Source organism: Pollicipes pollicipes, unplaced genomic scaffold (assembly GCF_011947565.3).
Source record: "Pollicipes pollicipes isolate AB1234 unplaced genomic scaffold, Ppol_2.1 Scaffold_2555;HRSCAF=2994_pilon_pilon_pilon, whole genome shotgun sequence".
In the NCBI taxonomy this organism is placed as follows: domain Eukaryota; kingdom Metazoa; phylum Arthropoda; class Thecostraca; order Pollicipedomorpha; family Pollicipedidae; genus Pollicipes; species Pollicipes pollicipes.
The window spans coordinates 5315760-5337159 of NW_023596136.1; the positions used below are offsets into that span (position 1 = coordinate 5315760).

The window sequence follows — 21400 nt, forward strand, 5'->3', positions numbered from 1 at the left end:
AGCCTTCAAAGCTTACCAATAGCTACAAGTAAGCTTTTCCCATCATATCTGATGCCTACCTCAATATCTTCAAATGTGGGACATTCCCTTTAACCACTCCTGCTGATAATTCCGTTCGGACCGCTTGGTTTTCGTCTGACACGGACTTGTGTTCCGTCTTTGTAATTGAGCTAGAGCTGTGAAAGATGACATGTTCACACACAAAACACACAACGCACAAAAAAACATGTCATGTTGGTAACATGACATGACTTGCAACAATATCTGAACGTAACGTTGGGCAGTCTAGAAAGCCCTCCTCCTTTGTTACCTTTCGTTACAGTTCACACAAACCTCCCATCCATCTCCGTGCGTTATGCAGTTGTTGAATGGTCGCCAAGCCAGAGACAATCGCACATAACCGCCATGAAAAATATGTTATATGCGCTGGCTGCACATGTTTAGTATCGTCGCACATGCATAGTTGCACATGTTTAAGAGATATGCGCGGTGACAGCTGTCATGTGACATAGCAACATTCAGAACAAATGCATCAAGATGGTAACGCAATTTGTGAGTGCGTTGCATGTGTTCTTTGTTAGCAGTTTGTACGATTTATTTGCGGCTGAAACATAAAACCGGTTGTCTATTTTACCTTCGTTACCTTAGCGGAATAGGTGTGTTAGATTATATGTGATCTTTTGGATTTTTTCTTAGTGCCTTCTTAATTCTACTTTTGTGAATATCATTTTCTAACCAAGGCTAAAAAGGAATATAGATTTTCCCGAAAGCTCTCCTCAAATGGAAGCAAGGTAGTTAGAATATTATCTTTTTAACATTGAACCCATATACCCCTTCCAAGAAAAAGGTTTCTGGCGCTCATGGCAGGCTGATTAAGTTATTGGCAGGTCATTGGCATATCATGGCAGGCAAGTCATTTGTCCTTCAGAAGGTCATGTGACCAAAAAACCTACAAGGGTGTTTTGATGTTTTTAGTTAAATCAATGTCGATGATTACGTAAGGCTGTGTGTTCTTAATGAAGAATCGATCAGTGTTCTTTTAGGCCATTGACCTCTTCTAGCCATCCTGAAGTCCAGATAAGATGTCCGTTGACGTCTGCGTGATCAAGAAATTAGAAATGAGCGTCGGCAATTATCCCTTAATGCAAATTATCCAGTAAACAGAACAGTTGAGTCTTGCCGTTGGATTGCACTAAGTATTTGATCCACAGTCAATGGATTTATCAAAAATCTCAATTAAATTGTCTGTCTAAGAAACCATCTCAAAGACGAGTGATTTCGTCTCATACTCCGTTCTTGCATCGGATTGAACGATTCCCTGGGATTTATCGCTGCTGACAGCCATGGTTTGACTTTCACACCTTATAGATGAACAACTGTAGAACTCACGTCTAATTTTTCTCACAAAAAATCGGCTATTCAATTGCTTTCAGCTATACAAAGATTAGCCCGGTTTCGCCGGGCTATTCGGATGTTATTGTGAGAAAATCTTCGAAGATAGGGATAAATCCCCAGCGCGGGCTACTGCTTGCGCCGCCACGACATCGTACTTCAGAAGAGATTGTTTTGTTGAGTATACCCACTATTGCCCTTGACAGAGGCTAGCCATAACAATCAGAATAAACTGGTCCAGTGATTTAAATAGTTAATGGATAGTCATGTCCTCTCAGTTCGCTCCTGGGTTTTGATCCGTGTCTTGCCAACTTTGGCTGGTGTCAATAAGCTGACTCAACGGAATCGAACCAAATTCAAGTTCAAACCAGCCAAAAATAACCTGTACCATGTTTCTCTCACAACTCCTGCTGTCAAGAAATAGGTCAGGTGAGTTAAGACGATGTTCAACATATGTATTACACTATATCAGGTTAAGTTTCTTGCTTGCATGGCAAGAAGCAGTTGGGAGATGAGGTAATGCTTCTTTAGGTTAGGCTTAGTTAGGTTACTTTCGTGGAGATAAGCATAGGCATTTTGCAAAAAAACAGTAACACAATATTTGTATTTCCCGACCCCATCGTAACAGAAGCCAAAAGTATGTCTTTTTTGTTTGATTTCGTGATGTGTTGTGCACGAGTCCAGGGCTTTTTTTGTTTTAATGTTTTATGCTTGCTGAGTGTCATATTGTTTTCTGTTGTTGATTTTTCTCGCTTTGTTCTGTATTAAACAATCCTGTGGAAGGGAAGTGTTAGGTACAGCATCAAAGCATCGGTATTCCATAGTTTTTGGTGCTCATCACACCATTTTGAAATCACTTTTCTTTAATCTAATTTGTTTCAGTGTGATAACTTAAGATGAGAAAAAGCGAAAGCATTTTTGTCATGTTCATGATATTACGTTCATACCGACTTGAGATGTATGTCATTGTTTGCTGGAGCATCTCTCACTGAATCACAAGTTCCAGCCTGTGAGTTAGATTTTTCACTACGGTACGGTCCTTTCGCGATAGAATTTTCATCCCCAGCCTAACTCAAAAGCGATTGTAGCTAACGGAAGAACACCAAAATACAACGCATGTACCATGTTTGGAGGCGGCGTTCCGACGCAGCCCCGTCGCCAGATGCCCAACGGCGTCTGTCATGCGACAACGAGGACGCCTGCTTCTAATGACGCATGCGCAGTGCGCGAGTTAGAAACGTAAGGGACGGTGCAGCGGCGAGTCGGTAGATTGATGTCCCTCTTACGTAAGAAGCACAGGTCTCGATTTATATTTTGGGGGCGCACTGCCCCCCTCCCCGCCCAACTGTTGATTTCCCCCTCCCCCCGCAAAGTTGGCTTGGCCCCACCCCAATGGTTTTGGCTGGAATGCCGCAAAAAAACATAGGCAAAAGACGACTATCACATGAAGGCTATCTTCCTTGGTCTTACTGCGCAGTGGCGTCGGTATGGAGGATGCAGCAGGTCACCTTGATACATACAGCCTCAAATTATTTCCTCAAATGATGGGTAACTTTGAATAGGGCGAGTTAACCCTTTTCACATATGACTTTTTTGCTCGTCAAACAAAGCACCAGACGCTTATTCCCGCAAACTAAACATAATACTGACGCCACTGACTCACTGGTCTCGTGATACTTTTATCCCGAGCGATATTTCGTCTGCTACCCATGGAAGGCAACGAGCCTAGCATTGTTTCTTCATTAAAATCCGGCTTTCTTTAAAGTATTGTCTCATGAGAAAATAAAATCGAGTAACAGAATGATATTTTTGGTGCGGCACCGTTACTTTAGAATGAAGCCTCAGCTATGAAATGGGTGTATAATACACATAACAGACAGAAAAAATAAAAATTTTGGTGGGACAAATTTGGAATCGGATCCATTGCTAAAAGTCATGAATTTCTTCCACTCCCACCCAACATTCCATTAATGTAATTTTGGTAACACGGATCCACTCTGCATCGGGCCCTCACCCATATACCACTAAGGGACCTTTACCGTGTCATGCAATTACACGACTCTCGGCGCCCTGTGATCAGGCTGGCGTTGTCAAGGCAGCAGCCAATGGCCCTCTTCGGCGAGCCATATACGAACAATTGTTCTGGAAGGCGAGCCCTCCACCGCGCGTTTCGCCCATCACAATGTGGTCAGCATAGCTTCGTTGATTTCAGCTCTGTCAAAGTTAAGTCTCGGCAATGTCGATTGGCGTGTCTTCGGAGCAACTTATTTTTTGCGAGCATTTTGCGCGTTGCGGCCAGCTGGTTCGTAGAAAGGCAAAGCCTGCTAGCTGCCACATCCCTGACCTTTTCTACGGATATCATCTGTTAACTACAAGTCAGCCATGCTAGTTAAACTCGGATAATTGTATGCCACCACTAATAATGGCGTCGTTTTGATGTCATATATATTTGGACCTACACTTGCCCGCTACATTTTGCGGCAAAAGTACGGGAAATGCTCATTTCATCTGGTGTCCCATAGTCATTATAGTTCAAAATGTTTGGCCGCATGCCATCGCGATTTCCAGGGAATTAATATATTTGGGTTTAAATGAAACTTTCAGATTTCAAGGGAGATGAGAATCGACATGCGCAGCAGAAAATCTTAACATTTAATAATGCACAATCGTACACATTTAAGTGATACTTATCTTGAAGGATGGTTTGTTACTAATTTGTAATTCTGATGGAGATCTAGCCTGCATGAAATTAAAGTGTCTTACAAAATGTGGTCATTTCATGGATATTTAGGCACGCATCAGGTCACAACAATAATTTAACACGCGCACGTATGGCCGTTTGATCGCGGCGCGCTCAGAATGGGAGGTCAGTTTGACCCTGGGTTAAAAGGCAGGAGAACAAGAAGCAGTAAACCCACGCGGTAGAAAGGCCTGTGTATGAGCTCACTTGTGTCAAATTTTGAGATAGACTAGGTCAAAGTACTGACTGACCATTGGACCAAATAAGGCTAAACTCCAGATCGGTGGCCCAAGTACCTCCAGACCTCCTTATGCAACCGCTTTAATCCCTAGATACCTGATCTATGCAAAGTTTCACGGGTGTTTACTTCAGGTCACGCCGGTCGGAGAAACGCTTGGTGCTGGTCACTTTAGGTCAGTGATCTTCTCTGACTTTCAAGAAATCTAGATAAGGTGTCATTTGAAAAAAACAGTTTGGTCTTGATCTCGGTCTTACCTTCATACTGACTCAAGTTCAGTGAAATTAGTCGTAATCCTGACCTCGATGGACTAATTGTCTAAGAAATTACCACAGAGGTGTATGGATTTGTTTAAAAGGCGTGTGTAGGAGTGTGTAAGGGGACGGACCTAAGGGCATATTTCAAGAACGCACTCTATTGAAACCTGATGATTAGTTATGTCTAATATTGGCAGAGAGTGAGTGAAAAGTGAGAAGCTCAAGTGAGAGGCTATGGAATACGGGAATCGCGTAAGTCGTTCATGGCCACCCTAACCCTCCCCGTCCCCCACGACCAACATGCGTGCCGCCTCCCGTGACCGCCATAGAAGAGTGTCTCCGGCGCCCTGAGGAGGCCTCTAAAGGGGCGCCTTCACTTGTCTATCCGAAGAGGCGCCTGTTCCATGGATCCTTTTTATAAAGTACACAAAGCTTAAAAACGTATCTTGCCTTTCATCAAAATGGAGTGAACTAAATCCGATGAGAAAAAAATGTGGGTGGGCAGGCTGTTGGGCGTTCGGTTCTGCCCCCCAATAGTTTTACAAAAAATGACACCCTTGGTAACAAATTATGCAGGAGGGTTACGATTTTGTGCTTTTGCCACCTGTATGAACGTTAAGATTTGTCTTGAACAGACGCTTTCTCTAAAAACGAAAATGGCACCTTCATTTTGTTGATGAACATTCGAACAAGTGGATCACTGTTTCATTTGGTACAAATGGACAAAACGGTGCTAAGGTAGCAATAACAACGTGGTCATGCCTTTGGAAAATGGGGGAAATGCTCCCCGCCTAGAGAACCCATGCCGATACGTCATTCAGCCAGCTTAACACAATTTTGACTTCACGCCCAGCAGTGTCCAGCCTTGGGAGTAATCGATCCTTGCGAACAAACGCTCATGACCTGACCCAAACTGCACTCGCAGCCAACCGCTTCGGTGCGTGCGATCGGGGGCTACAGTCATTTGAAATGACTTCCGGATGGACATCGAGTGTGTTCCAGAAAATGACAAACACTTTGTGGTTGATCCCGAGAAAATATGGCAAGCTAGGCACGCAGCACGCTAACAAGAGGGCACCGAGCGTGCAAACAGTGTGTTTGGCGTGAAAGCACGCGAGCGTTTCGAAAGTTTACTGTACATCATGTAAATAAAATACCATGTCAACAGACTCGACCTGCGAACACACCCCATGACAAATAAACGTATTGATGCCGAAAAGGCAATCGTCATTCTTTCAGATACTAGAACTACAGCACTTGTGGGCACGCTGTAAAGATGGCATGCAGCTAGTCACGTTTGGACCGTTTGGTTTTCGTTTGCGCCGAACCTGTCTTCCGCCTGCACAGACAGCGGCAGCAACACTTGCCCAGAGCTACCAGCAGCTTCAGCACCAGCACCAGTACCGCCAGCAGGAAGACGACCACGTCGAGCGAGTAGTATTGGAAGAAGTTGAGGTCGGCGCCCACCGACCTGAGGTGCGGCGCGCCGCCGTGCCGGATCACGTGCTCCACCCAGTGCACGGCCAGGTCACGGGGCGGCACCGGCTGAGAAGCCAGCAGCTCCTGGCGGTAGCGGGACGCCGCCCGGTGCCCGGCAGACATGGCGGAGCGGATGGCCGCCTGCAGCGTTTCGGACGTCAGGCTCTCCCACGTCAGGATCTCCGCCACGCCAAGATCAACAGCGTGAGCCGCGTTACAATGCTGGTCTACCGTCACTGGCATGGCCACCATGGGAACGCCATGACAGAGGGCTTCCAGAACGCTGGCGAAGCCGCCGTGTGAGATGAACAGCCTGCACTTGCTGTCACCCAGGATGTCCTGCTGTGGCAGCCACTTGGACGGCAGGATGTTGGCCGGTATGTTGGTGCGGTCTGTGGTGTCCCACTTGAGCAGGACCTTGAACGGCATCGCACCGAGGGCGTTGAGCACAGCCGAGCGTTGGCCCGCAGACATGTCCTGAGGACGTACCACGGAGCCCAGACTGAAGAATATGTACTCTGAGTCGCCGAGGAAGCTGGTCAGCTCCTTGGACAGGGGCTTCGCGTCCGCACAATGCAGTCCACCCACCTCGATGACATTGGGCAGCAGCGGCTTGTGGTAGTCGATCATTGGGTTGCTGTTGAGTAGGACAAGGCTGGCATTGCGTTCGATCTCTCTGGCTGGAGGAATCACGCCCTCGCCGAACTTCTCTGCAACCATTTTGTCCGCATACCTTGCGAACACGATGCTGGGTGCGGAGTGCATAAAGACGTACCCCAGAATGTTTTTGACACGTTCCATAAAACCCATGCGGTTAGTTGACGCAGTGAGTGGAAGAGGTTGAAGAGCAGGAAGCGTCGGTGAGCCCAACACACTTGTCATAACTGGATAGTAAGAGATCGGAGATATCAGAATGAATGGCGCCTTGAGCAGATGTGCCATGAAATAGAAAGGGTAACCGAGCGGACCAAACATGACCAGGTCGAATTTCTCTTTCAAAAGCTCATCGACCTCCTTGCTCGCTAATGTGGCACGTGGACCCTCAGACATGAATGTTGCGTACTGCTTAAATCCAGCCTGGATGCCTTTTTCATTCATCTTAAACATGTTCGGCATGTTTTCGTCCGCATACAGCGTCGCAAGTTCATCCGGTACAACCTCCTTGATGCCTTTGACAGGAGTTGAAGGCTTGAACCCGTTGAAGAACACCACTTCATGGCCTCGGGAATTGAGAGCAGTGCCCAATCCGTAGAATACGCCCTTTAGAGATTTCGCTCCGATGGGTGAGAACATCAAAATGCGGGCACTCTCGACACCGAAGACGGCGCAGAAGAGCAGCAGCAGAGCTCTCCCAGGAGACGCCTGAAAAGATCCAACACATGGCAGGTGAAGACGGCTGTGATGATTATGATAGATGTCAAGCGCAGACTACTACTCTATGGCGTAAGATATTCCACATGAGACACATGAGATTAGTCCAAGAGTCGATCGCCGTACGCAGGCTAGACGGCGTTTCCGTGGGTTTTCTCATGGAGTTTCCGTGAGACAAAACCGTACGCACGTTTCCGTTGGGGCGCTAGCGCGAGTTATTTGGCATTGCCAAAATGTGTGAACGCAACGTCCAAAAAAGGTAGCGTTCTGTTGGCTCATAACTGAGCTAGAACTGTGAAAGACTGACGTGTTGGTAACATTGGAAACCTCAGCCAGACATGAGTGCAACGCTAGGGAGTCAAAAAAGCTCTCCTCCTCTGTCACCCTTTCTTACAGTCCACATAAAACTCCCATCCCCTTCCGTGTGTTATGTGAGTTATGAATGGCCCAAAACAGAAACAACCGCACATAACCAAAATAAAAAGCTATCATATGCGCCTATGCATGCGCGGCACGTAACGTTAGCATTTCCGCCAGCCTTAACTCCCTTGATCTTCGTGTTACAACGTTAAGGCCATATCAAACACAGGTTGCTTTTGCGCTCGACTGTAGATACCTTACAGGCCGAGGATGTTAACAGCAGTTTTTAGTCACATTTGCTGGGCTGATGCAAACGTGGACTTGATCTGTTTAGACCAGGCGTTTTTTCTCTAGTATTTATGGGGCGGTGGCTCCATCGAACGATGCCAAGGTCTGATTCGCTCTCACCCACCCAGTGACCAGATTCGTCAGCTTCACGGAGTACACCAACACCAACTCCACGGAGTACGCAGACCTGTGGGTAGACTTATTTTGTGGTTTTCGGTGCCTAGGTCTTCACCTTTGCTCAAAACAAAGCCAAACAAGGTCAAACTCTACATCGGGGCCCGAAATGTCTCCAGACCTTCCGATATAACCACCTTTAACCTAGATATGTTTCAAAATATTATTGACCTGGGACATTGTAAATGTAAAAAGACAAAATACAACAAGCTTGCTTGTATTCAACGTGAGCTTTCGGGACAATTTATGCCGTCTGCAGCCTTAGTCAATGATATTCATGAAAACAGATTTTGGTCGCATCATGAAAAAAGCTCGAAGTAACATGCCACCTAATTTACCCACTCCTATTATGCAACAAAACAAAGATAGATGACCGGTTTTACATTTCACACGCAGATAAACAATGCAAACCGTTAATGAAGAATACATGCGACGCACCCACAATTTCGATACGATTTCAGCTCATTCTTCTGAATGTTACGATGCTACATGACAGCTAACTGTCACGGCGCATACCTCTTAAACGTGTGCATAGTCATTCCACACTTCGGAATCGATTCAATAATGGCGCATATGACATCGCAACAGTAAAACAAGATAACACAAAGGTGCACAAGTGCTCCGGCCCCAGGCCTGTTACCACGTCCCATATTACGCAAGGCCCCTGACCGACTGCTCTTTTTCTGTTCTAGTCCTGGCATTTCAAAATTCGATTTCCAATCGCTATCGTTACCCCCGGTTTTGCATTCCAAAGTTTGTCTCTGGTTGTTCTAGAAATAAAAATACCCTCCTTAATCTTTCTTTTTCTCCAGTTTGTCTTATAATGCAAAATCCCTCCTGCTCTCCTCTCACGCGCTGCGATAACTCGTGTCCAGAACGTGCTTCGATAAGCCGGAATGGTTTATATCTGCGTTTTATATCGCTCGCTGGTGTTCATCCCTTCTGGTCTTTAAGCTTCCACACATCGCTACCTCATTAACCTTGCTGCATTCGCATATGCATCGGTGAGTTATTTCTATCTTTTGGTCCGCTTTAACTTGACTTTATGCCGAGCTAGGTAACTTCTAAGGTTTGCATACGGTTTGGCGGCTACACGAGCGTGTGGTTTTAAAAGCCGCGTTGCCTTCTGCTACTCCTTTCACGTAAGGTAAAGTCACGAAGGGCCGATTGTCTTTTGATGCGTTTTGTGTTCTTACATAATTACGCTTTTGCCAAACTTTTAAAGAAATGTTTTGCGTACTTATTGAATTTCAAAGCTTCGTTAATGTACCCAGCCTCTTTCCAATTTCTGTCGGGCCTTAATGAAAATATTTGCGCTCCTTGTGCGGGCGATCTAACCACTGACTCGTGTTGATTGCTGTGATGTGGCATGAATTCCATGTGCTTATTCGTATGGCCCACCTTCCTAAACACTTTTGTGCCAATACTGCTGTCTCCTGATCATGACATTAACATGTTGGGAAAAGCAAGAGAGTCATTCGCCTCCATCGCTTTGGTGAATTTGATACCTAGGCACGCGTCGTTCCAGTGCCCAGGGATAGCTCTGGAACATGGTGCCCTTTTAAAACGGCAGTCGTGTCGTCTACAACATCCTCCATAACTTGACCTAATGAGGAAAAGTGTCCAAAGCCTGTCGTTCCAGATTATCCATAAACGAAGTGGTTACCACCATGCTGACAGCAATTCCTACCGCCGTAAAATCGCCATTTATCTGCAAGTAGGTGGTAGCAAGGCCAGTGCGTAAAAACCGAGTATTGCCGTTTACTTTCATCTCGGCTGGTACTTAACGATTCTATTCTCGCTGCTCATCTCGTGGATTAGTCGTGCTATCGTTTCGTAAGCCTTTTCAGGGGGAATCGATGCGAAAAGGCACACTGCATCACATACCATAGCTTCATCTGCCACTATCTTCAAGGTGTGAATGAAAGCACCAAAGTCTTTGGAGTCTTTGATATAGTGCTCTGTGTAATGAGGAGTCCCATAGAGGGCGATAGGTCAGGCAATTTGCACACGCGTGCGTTATCTTGCTTTGTCGTTGCATCATGCCGTATGCGTTGCTGCTCAATCGGTTCCGAAATGTGGAACGACTATCCACACGTTTATAAGGTATGTGCATCGACACTTAGCTGTCATGTGACGTCGAAACATTCAGAGGAAACGCATCAAAATCGTATCGAAATTTGAGAGTGTAGCATGTGCTCTTTGTCAACAGTTTGCACAATTTGCCTGCGGATGAATGTAAAACGGGTTATCTTATATACTTTTGTTACCTAAGAGGGATGGGTACATTAGATTGCGTGTGAATTTCTAGGTTTTTTCTTGATGCACACCCAGATCTACTCTTCTGAATATCGTTTTCTGACCAAGGCTGAAGAAGGGATAGAGGTTTTCTCGAAAGCTCCCGTTAAATACAAGCAGCCTGGTTGGAATCCTATCTTTTCAGTTTTAACCTAGATACCTCTTCCAAGCAAAAGTTTACTGATATTCATTACAGGTTTATTAACTTACTTGCCCTGCTGAGGGTCACGGTAACAACAAGAACACACGAGGTTGTTTTGACCTTTTAAATTAAATGAGCTTCCAGGATTACGCGACGTCGTATGTTCCAAAATATATAGAGTTGATCGGTGTCATTTTAAGTTGTTGACCTCTTCTAGCTACCCCGAGGTCCGGACGAGATGTACGTTGACATCCATGTGATCAAGAATTTTGAAATGGACGTTGACAATTATGCCCTCATGCAAGTTATCCAATTACAACGCAGTTAAGTTTTGCTCATTGCTTGACATTAACAAGTGACCCACAGCCAATGGAACTTATCATAACTGTAAATTAAATTGTCTATCTAAGAAACCACTTTAAAGATGAATTGCTCCATCTCATAATCCGTTGTTGCATGGGATTAGACAATTCCTTAGGATATTTCGTCGCTGACAGCATGATTTGACTTTCACATCTCAAAAGTCACCAACCTTACAAGGTACGCCTAACTTTCGTCACCAAAAGTCGGATATTCAATTGCCTGCGACTATATAAAGTTTAACTCGGCTTCACCGGACTATTCGGAGGTTATTGTGAGATAATCTTCCGAGGACAGGGGAAAATTACCTCCATTACCCCAGTGCTGGTTAATGCTCGTGGTAACACGACACCGTATTTCGGAACAACACCAGAATACGACGCACGTACCATGTTTGAAGCCGATGTTCCGTCTCACTGTCGTCGCCAGGTGTCACATCGCGTCTGTAGCGCGATAACGAGGACGCCTGATGCCGATAGCGCATGCGCAGTGTGAACAGTGGAACGGGACGGCGTCGCGATGAGACGGTACATTGGCGCGTTTCGTACGTAAGAAGTCACATGGCAGGGTTGCGATTCTGTACTTTTGCTACCTGTATGAACGTTATGGTTTGCCTTGAACAGACGTTTTCTCGAGAAACGAAAATGGCACTTTCGTTTTGTTTATGAATCATCCATCATCATATGAATCACCAATCATCAATCATCAATCAAACCAGTAGATTATTATTTTTGTTTGATACCAATGGAAAAAACAGTACTAAAGTAACTGTAACAACGCGACCATGTTTTGAGAAAAATGAGGGATATGTCCCCCGCCCAGCGGACCCATGCCGACACGTCATCCCACCCAGCAGTGTCAAGCCTTGGGAGTAATCGATCCTTGCGAACAAACGCTGATGACCTGACCCGAACTGCACTCGCAGCCAACCGCTTCGGTGCGTGCGATCGGCGGCTACCGTTATTTGAAATGGCTTTTAGGTGGACATCAAGTGTGTTCCAGAAAATGACAAACACTTTGTGGTTGATCCCGAGAAAATATGGCGAGCTTAACACGCAGCTCGGTAGCAAGAGGGCACCGAGCGTGCAAACAGGGTGTTTGGCGTGAGACCACGCGCATTGCACCTCAACTGAGATATATGCGAGCACAATACAGTGTGTACATGCTGTGCGATGTAGTACACGATAACAAACTAGGTAGTTAGGCCTACACCAAAAACGCTTTTGATGTGCTCCTGCCACGGAGAACAAACGTCCGGTAACACAAAAGGGTTAATTTGGCACCGGATAGCATAAGCTCGCAACAGCAGCGTACCCCGCTTTCTCTCGAGTGTAGCAGCAGGCTTGCTAAGGATAGTAAACATACTAAGCATCCTCCCTAACATGTATTTTCCTCCATCATGGATCACAAACATAAAACCACACGCACATTGCAGACGGTAAACTACGACACCGCAGTGCAAAATAGTTTGCACCATGATAATGAGCTCGTCAACTACTTCAAGGCCAGGTCTGATGAGCATCGTAACAGTTCGATGTTGAATGTGAATGGGTCTGAGCGTAAAAGCTGTTTTCACCCGCGTGACGCAGCAGACAGTCCAGATGTGAGCGCAATTGTCTGCAGTTGGACGTTACTGTCCACCTCACAGTTGGAGGAAGAGAGAGAGCAGCATTGCTCGCCGCTCTCGCCACGGGCTTATCAGTGCGCGTATTGGGGGATGAGTAGGAGACATCAGTTATTATCGGAAAACAATGCCGGTGCACGTGGGTGACAGTTCGCAATGAACGTGCGTAGTGCGCAGGCGTAACGTTGACTGTGAGGATTGCGGTCCGAACGTGATGACAAGCCGCAGGCTGCCGCTATCAGACGTGTCTGTTGATCAGAGTTTCTACATGCTTGGGCGTTGGCTGCACGTGTCATGTTGCTCCGAATCGGAATACCTTGTCTCAACGTCGATCATTTGTCCACGAGTAATGCTTTATGGATCAAAGATTTTAGTGAGAATTTGTGATGATCCCGTTAAAGATACGTTTATTAGACTTTTCTACCACGCAGGTGTTATTTCATCGATCTCATGCACAACTTTGGTAAAGTAAAGCAAGCATCCAAATATCAACTGCCAGACTGCTGCAGGGCGGCCTTAGAAAGTATATGAGCTTAACAAAAAGTGCATTGGACGATAGTTCAAACACTATTCGTGAAGGCCTGGATCATAAACCATGTGATCAGTCAACTACAGGCGACATATAACACTATCCAGCTTACTATCCAGCTCTTTGATCTGCACTTATCTGGTTCGCAGTCTCCTCCTGACAACGGCAATCGCTAATCTCTGCTCAGCCATTCTGGCTCGGCACACTGGCTAGGCAAGCTCGCCGCGATCCACGACCACCAGACACTTAGAGATATATTTGTCAGCGCATGCAGCTACTACATGCAGCTTATGGCAGCCCAGGACTTGCGTACGGCGCGCGTGCCAACTGGGTGGTAAACACGCATTGACAGCACCTTCAAATGAAAGCCATTAACTGTGTTTAAATATGCTAACTACAGACACGTATCGAGCTTTGTTTAGCTTGCCAATGCGTGTTCTCGCAACACCCATGATGTAGCCCGGCTGCTGCTAACCAAAAGTCTGTTTGGTTGCGGCAACCTAATGCTGGTCTCATATCCACAAAGCCATTAAACAGTATGCTATATTAAACATTATTGTGGAATAATCGCAAGCCGGACGAATCAACGCACATAATGACAGTGTTCCAAATGCTCAATTGACATGATGTAGACAAGATATCATGTAGACAGCCTCGACCTGCATGCACACCTGATGACAAATCAACGTGTCAATGTCGAATAGGCAGCCGCCATTCGTTCAGATACTTGTACTACAGCACTTGTGGGCACGCTGTAAAGATTTCATGCAGCTAGTCACGTTTGGACCGTTTGGTTTTCGTTTGCGCCGGACCTGTCTTCCGCCTGCACAGACAGCGGCAGCAACACTTGCCCAGTGCCACGAGCAGCTTTAGCACCAGCATCAGTACTGCCAGCAGGAAGGCGACCACGTCGAGCGAGTAGTACTGGAAGAAGTTGAGGTCGGCGCCCACCGACCTGAGGTGCGGCGCGCCGCCGTGCCGGATCACGTGCTCCACCCAGTGCACGGCCAGGTCACGGGGCGGCACCGGCAGAGAGGCCAGCAGCTCCTGGCGGTAGCGGGACGCCGCCCGGTGCCCGGCAGACATGGCGGAGCGGATGGCCGCCTGCAGCGTCTCGGACGTCAGGCTCTCCCACGTCAGGATCTCGGCCACGCCGAGATCAACGGCGTGAGCCGCGTTACAGTGCTGGTCTACCGTTACGGGCATGACCACCATGGGAACGCCATGACAGAGGGCTTCCAGAACGCTGGCGAAGCCGCCGTGTGAGATGAACAGCCTGCACTTGCTGTCACCCAGGATGTCCTGCTGTGGCAGCCACTTGGACGGCAGGATGTTGGCCGGTATGTTGGTGCGGTCTGTGGTGTCCCACTTGAGCAGGACCTTGAACGGCATCGCACCGAGGGCGTTGAGCACAGCCGAGCGTTGGCCCGCAGACATGTCCTGAGGACGTACCACGGAGCCCAGACTGAAGAATATGTACTCTGAGTCGCCGAGGAAGCTGGTCAGCTCCTTGGACAGGGGCTTCGCGTCCGCACAATGCAGTCCACCCACCTCGATGACATTGGGCAGCAGCGGCTTGTGGTAGTCGATCATTGGGTTGCTGTTGAGAAGGACAAGGCTGGCATTGCGTTCGATCTCCCTGGCTGGAGGAATCACGCCATCGCCGAACTTTTCTGCAACCATTTTGTCCGCATACCTTGCGTACACGATGTTGGGTGCGGAGTGCAAAAAGACGTACCCCAGGATGTTTTTGACGCGTTCCATAAAACTCATCTGGTCAGTTGACGCAGTGAGTGGAAGAGGTTGAAGAGCAGGAAGCGTCGGTGAGCCCAACACACTTGTCATAACTGGATAGTAAGAGATCGGAGATATCAGAATGAATGGTGCTTTGAGCAGATGTGCCATGAAATAGAAAGGGTAACCGAGCGGACCAAACATGACCAGGTCGAATTTCTCTTTCAAAAGCTCATCGACCTCCTTGCTCGCTAATGTGGCACGTGGACCCTCAGACATGAATGTTGCGTACTGCTTAAATCCAGCCTGGATGCCTTTTTCATTCATCTTAAACATGTTCGGCATGTTTTCGTCCGCATACAGCGTCGCAAGTTCATCCGGTACAACCTCCTTGATGCCTTTGACAGGAGTTGAAGGCTTGAACCCGTTGAAGAACACCACTTCATGGCCTCGGGAATTGAGAGCAGTGCCCAATCCGTAGAATACGCCCTTTAGAGATTTCGCTCCGATGGGTGAGAACATCAAAATGCGGGCACTCTCGACACCGAAGACGGCGCAGAAGAGCAGCAGCAGAGCTCTCCCAGGAGACGCCTGAAAAGATCCAACACATGGCAGGTGAAGACGGCTGTGATGAATATGATGGATATCAAGCGCAGACTTCTACTCTATGGCGAAAGATATTCCACATGAGACACATGAGGTTAGTCCAAGAGACGACCGCCGTACGCAGGTAAGACGGCGTTTCCGTGGGTTTTCTCATGGAGTTTCCGTGGGACCAAACCGTGTGCACGTTTCCGTTGGGGCGTTAGCGCGAGTTATTTGGCATTGCCAAAATGTGTGACCGCAACGTCCAAAAAAGGCAGCGTTCTGTTGACTCATAACTGAGCTAGATCTGTGAAAGACTGACGTGTTGGTAACATTGCATGACTAGCAACCAGACATAAGTGCAACGCTAGGGAATCAAAAACCCGTCCTCATTTATCACCCTTTCTCACAGTCCACATAAAACTCCCATCCCCTTCGTTGTGTTATGTGAGTTACGAATGGCCCAAAACAGAAACAACCGCGCATAATCAAAATGAAAAATGTTATCACATGCGCTTATGCACGTGCGGCACGTAACGTGAGCAATTCCGCCAGCTTTGACTCCCTTGATCTTCGTGTTACAACGTTAAGGCCATGCCAAACACAGGATGCATTTACGCTGTACTGTAGATACCTTTCAGGCCGAGGATGTTAACAGGAGTTTTTAGTCACATTTGCTGGGCTGATGCAAACGTCGACTTAATCTGTCTAGACCAGGTGCTTCTTTCTCTAGTATTTGTGGGACGGTGGCTCCATCGAACGATGCAGAGGTCTTTTTCTCCCTCACCCACCCAGTGACCAACTTCGTCAGCTTCTAGGATGAATAAACAATGTCGTGCAGCTTGATTGAAATTTGCCGGCCAACTTTGACGTTACGTGGAATACTTGAACTCCCGATCGATTTCCGGAACCGACACGTTGAATGGGCACCGACGCATCAAATGAATATTAACATGCGCTCGGGTGGTCGGCTGAATACGACGCGTTCGGACGGGGTCACTCTCGCTCTCTGGGGTCTTAATAAGTGGCAGAGCTAGAAACACCAACTCCACAGAGCAGGCAGACCTGTGGGTAGACTTATTTTGTGGTTTTCTGTACTTAGGTCTTCACCTTTGCCTAAAACAAAGCCAAACAACACACCTATGGGTAAACTTACGTTGTGGTTTTGCGGTACCTAGGTCATCACCTTTGCCCAAAACAAAGCCAAACAAGGTCAAACTCTAGATCGGGGCCCGAAATGCCTTCACACCTCCCGATCTAACCAAATTTAACCTAGATATGTTTCAAAATATTATTGAGCTGGGACATCGTAAATGTAAAAAGATAAAATACAATGAGCTAGATGGTATTCAATGTGAGCTTCCGGGATAAGTTATGCCGTCTGCAGCCCTAGTCAATGATATTCATGAAAACAAATTTTGGTCGCACCATGAAAAAAGCTTGAAGTAACATGGCACCTAATTTGCCCACCCATATTATTCAACAAAACAAGAATAGGATGACCGTATCTACATTTTACACGCAGATAAACGATGCAAACCGTTAACGAAGAATACATGCGACGCACCCACAATTTCGACACGATTTCGGCTCATTCTTCTGAATGTTACGATGCTACATGACAGCTAACTGTCACGGCGCATACCTCTTAAACGTGTGCATAGTCATTCCACACTTCGGAATCGATTCAATAATGGCGCATATGACATCGCAACAGTAAAACAAGATAACACAAAGGTGCACAAGTGCTCTGGCCCCAGGCCTGTTATCACGTCCCATATTACGCAAGGCCCCTGACCGACTGCTCTTTTTCTGTTCTAGTCCTGGCATTTCAAAATTCGATTTCCAATCGCTATCGTTACCCCCGGTTTTGCATTCCAAAGTTTGTCTCTGGTTGTTCTAGAAATGAAAATACCCTCCTTTATCTTTCTTTTTCTCCAGTTGTCTTATAATGCAAAATTCCCCCCGCTCTCCTCTCACGCGCTGCGATAACTCGTATCCAGAACGTGCCTCGATAAGCCAGAATGGTTTATATCTGCGTTTTATATCGCTCGCTGGTGTTCATCCCTTCTGGTCTTTAAGCTTCCACGCGTCTCTACCTCATAAACCTTGCTGCATTCGCATATGTATCGGTGAGTTATTTCTACCTTTTGGTCCGCTTTAACTTGACTTTGGGCCGCACTAGGTAACTTTTAAGGTTTGCATACGGTTTGGTGGCTACACGAGCGTGTGGTTTTAAAAGCTGCGTTGCCTTCTGCTACTCCTTTCACGTAAGATAAAGTCACGAAGGGTCGATTGTCTCCTGATGCGTTTTATGTTCTTACATGATTACGTTTTTGCCAAACTTTTAAAGAAATGTTTTGCGTACTTATTGAGTTTCAAAGCTTCGTTGATGTACCTAGCCTCTTTCCAATTTCTGTCGGGCCTTAATGAAAATATTTACGTTCGTTGTGCGGGCGATCTAACCACTGACTCGTGTTGATTGCTGTGATGTGGCATGAATTCCAAATGCTTTTTCGTATGGCCCATCTTCCTAAACACTTTTGTGCTAATACTGCTGTCTCCTGATCATGACATTAACATGTTGGGGAAAGCAAGAGAGTCATTCGCCTCCATCGCTTTGGTGAATTTGATACCTAGGCACGCGTCGTTCCAGTGCCCAGGGATTGCTCTGGAACATGGTGCTCTTTTAAAACGGCAGTCATGTCGTCTACAACATCCCCCATTATTGACCTAATGAGGAAAAGTGTCCAAAGCCTGTCGTTCCAGATTATCCACAAACGAAGTGGTTACCACCATGCTGACAGCAATTCCTACCGCCGTAAAATCGCCGTTTATCTGCAAGTAGGTGGTAGCAAGGCCAGTGCGTAAAAACCGAGTATTGCCGTGTACTTTCATCTCGGCTGGTACTTTACGATTCTATTCTCGCTGCTCATCTCGTGGATTAATCGTTCTATCGTTTCGCAAGCCTTTTCAGGGGGAATCGATGCGAAAAGGCACACTGCATCACATACCATAGCTTCATCTGCCACTATCTTCAGGTGTGAATGAAAGCACCAAAGTCTTTGGAGTCTTTGATATAGTGCTCTGTGTAATGAGGAGTCCCATAGAGGGCGATAGGTCAGGCAATTTGCACACGCGTGCGTTATCTTGCTTTGTCGTTGCATCATGCCGTATGCGTTGCTGCTCAATCGGTTCCGAAATGTGGGACGACTATCCACACATTTATAAGGTATGTGCAGCGACGCTTAGCTGTCATGTGACGTGGAAACATTCAGAGGAAACGTATCAAAATCGTATCGAAATTTGAGAGTGTAGCATGTGCTCTTTGTCAACAGTTTGCACAATTTGCCTGCGGATGCATGTAAAACGGGTTATCTTATATACTTTTGTTACCTAAGATGGATGGGTACATTAGATTGCGTGTGAATTTCTAGGTTTTTTCTTGCTGCACACCCAGATCTACTCTTCTGAATATCGTTTTCTGACCAAGGCTGAAGAAGGGATAGAGGTTTTCTCGAAAGCTCTCGTTAAATACAAGCAGGCTGGTTGGAATTTTATCTTTTCAGATTTAACCTAGATGCCTCTTCCAAGCAAAAGTTTGCTGATATTTATTGCAGGTTTATTAACTTGCTTGCCCTCCTGAGGGTCACGGTAACAACAAGAACCCACGAGGTTGTTTTGACCTTTTAAATTAAATAAGCTTCCAGGATTACGCGACGTCGGTATGTTCCAAAATATATAGAGTTGATCGGTGTCATTTTAAGTTGTTGACCTCTTCTAGCTACCCTGAGGTCCGGACGAGATGTACGTTGACATCCATGTGATCAAGAATTTTGAAATGGAACGTTGACAATTATGCCCTCATGCAAGTTATCCAATTACAACGCAGTTAAGTTTTGCTCATTGCTTGACATTAACAAGTGACCCACAGCCAATGGAACTTATCATAACTGTAAATTAAATTGTCTATCTAAGAAACCACTTTAAAGATGAATTGCTCCATCTCATAATCCGTTGTTGCATGGGATTAGACAATTCCTTAGGATATATTGTCGCTGACAGCATGATTTGACTTTCACATCCAAAAGTCACCAACCTTACAATGTACGTCTAACTTTCGTCACCAAAAGTCGGATATTCAATTGCCTGCGACTATATAAAGTTTAACTCGGCTTCACCGGACTATTCGGAGGTTATTGTGAGATAATCTTCCGAGGACAGGGGAAAATTACCTCCATTACCCCAGTGCTGGTTAATGCTCGTGGTAACACGACACCGTACTTCGGAACAGCACCAGAATACGACGCACGTACCATGTTTGAAGACGATGCTCCATCTCACTGTCGTCGCCAGGTGTCACATCGCGTCTGTAGCGCGATAACGAGGACGCCTGATGCCGATGGCGCATGCGCAGTGTGAACAGTGGAACGGGACGGCGTCGCGATGAGACGGCACATTGGCGCGTTTCGTACGTAAGAAGTCACATAGCAGGGTTGCGATTCTGTACTTTTGCCACCTGTATGAACGCTATGGTTTGCCTTGAACAGACGTTCTCTCGAGAAACGAAAATGGCACTTTCGTTTTGTTTATGAATCATCCAAACCAGTAGATTATTATTTTTATTTGATACCAATGGAAAAAACAGTACTAAAGTAACTGTAACAACGCGACCATGTTTCGAGAAAAATGAGGGATATGTCCCCCGCCCAGCGGACCCATGCCGACACGTCATCCCATCCCAGCAGTGTCCAGCCTTGGGAGTAATCGATCCTTGCCAACAAACGCTGATGACCTGTACCCCAAACTGCACTCGCAGCCAACCGCTTCGGTGCGTGCGATCGGCGGGCTACCGTTATTTGAAAGTGGCTTTTAGGATGGACATCGAAGTGTGCTCCAGAAAATGACAAACACTTGTGGCTTGATCCCGAGCAAATATGGCGAGCTTAACCTACGCAGCTCGCTAGCAAGAGGGCACCGAGCGTGCAAACAGGGTGTTTGGCGTGAGACCACGCGCATTGCAACTCAACTGAGATATATGCGAGCACAATACAGTGTGTACATGCTGTGCGATGTAGTACACGATAACATACTAGGTAGTTAGGGCCCACACCAAAAACGTTTTTGATGTGCTTCTGCCACCGAGAACAAACGCCCAGTAACACAAAAGGGTTAATTTGGCACCGGATAGCATAAGCCCGCAACAGCAGCGTACCCCGCTTTCTCTCGAGTATAGCAGCAGGCTTGCTAAGGATAAAAAATATGCTAAGCATCCTCCTAACATGTATTTTCCTCCATTATGGATTACAAACATAAAACCACACGTACGCTTGCAGAAGGTGAACTGTGACACCGCAGTGCAAAATAGTTTGCACCATGATAATGAGCTTGTGAACTACTTCAAGGCCAGGTTTGAAGAGCATTGTAATAGTTTGATGTTGAATGTGAATAGGAATGAGTGTGTGAGCTGTTTTCACCCTGCGTGACGCAGCAAATAGCTCATCTGTGATCGCAGTTGTCTGCAGTTGGACGTTACTATTCACTTCACAGTTGGAGGAAGAGGGAGAGCAGCATTGCTCGCCGCTCTCGCCACCGGCTTATCAGTGCGTGTATTGGGGATGAGTAGGAGACATCAGTTATTATCGGAAAACAATGCCGGTGCACGTGGGTGACAGCTCGCAATGAACGTGCGTAGTGCGCAGGCGTAACGTTGACTGTGAGGATTGCGGTCCGAACGTGATGACAAGCCGCAGGCTGCCGCTATCAGACAGTGTTCGTTGATCAGAGTTTCTACATGCCTGGGCGTTGGCTGCACAGTGTCATGTTGCT

General features: G+C 46.6%; 2 protein-coding genes across 2 annotated transcripts; both read right to left on the reverse strand.

The window, feature by feature from the left end:
* Positions 1-5384: 5384 nt before the first annotated feature.
* On the reverse strand, positions 5385-11529 carry LOC119105950 (UDP-glucosyltransferase 2-like). The gene is made up of 2 exons (XM_037229529.1): positions 11489-11529; positions 5385-7468 (listed from the first exon to the last, which is right to left on the reverse strand). The coding sequence occupies exons 1-2, from the start codon at positions 11489-11491 to the stop codon at positions 5915-5917; spliced, it is 1557 nt and encodes a 518-aa protein (XP_037085424.1). The 5' UTR covers positions 11492-11529; the 3' UTR covers positions 5385-5914.
* A 2027-nt stretch (positions 11530-13556) lies between these two features.
* LOC119109472 (UDP-glucuronosyltransferase 1A3) lies at positions 13557-19927 on the reverse strand. Its single transcript, XM_037233100.1, has 2 exons — positions 19888-19927; positions 13557-15577 (listed from the first exon to the last, which is right to left on the reverse strand). The coding sequence occupies exons 1-2, from the start codon at positions 19888-19890 to the stop codon at positions 14024-14026; spliced, it is 1557 nt and encodes a 518-aa protein (XP_037088995.1). The 5' UTR covers positions 19891-19927; the 3' UTR covers positions 13557-14023.
* Between the last annotated feature and the right edge of the window lie 1473 nt (positions 19928-21400).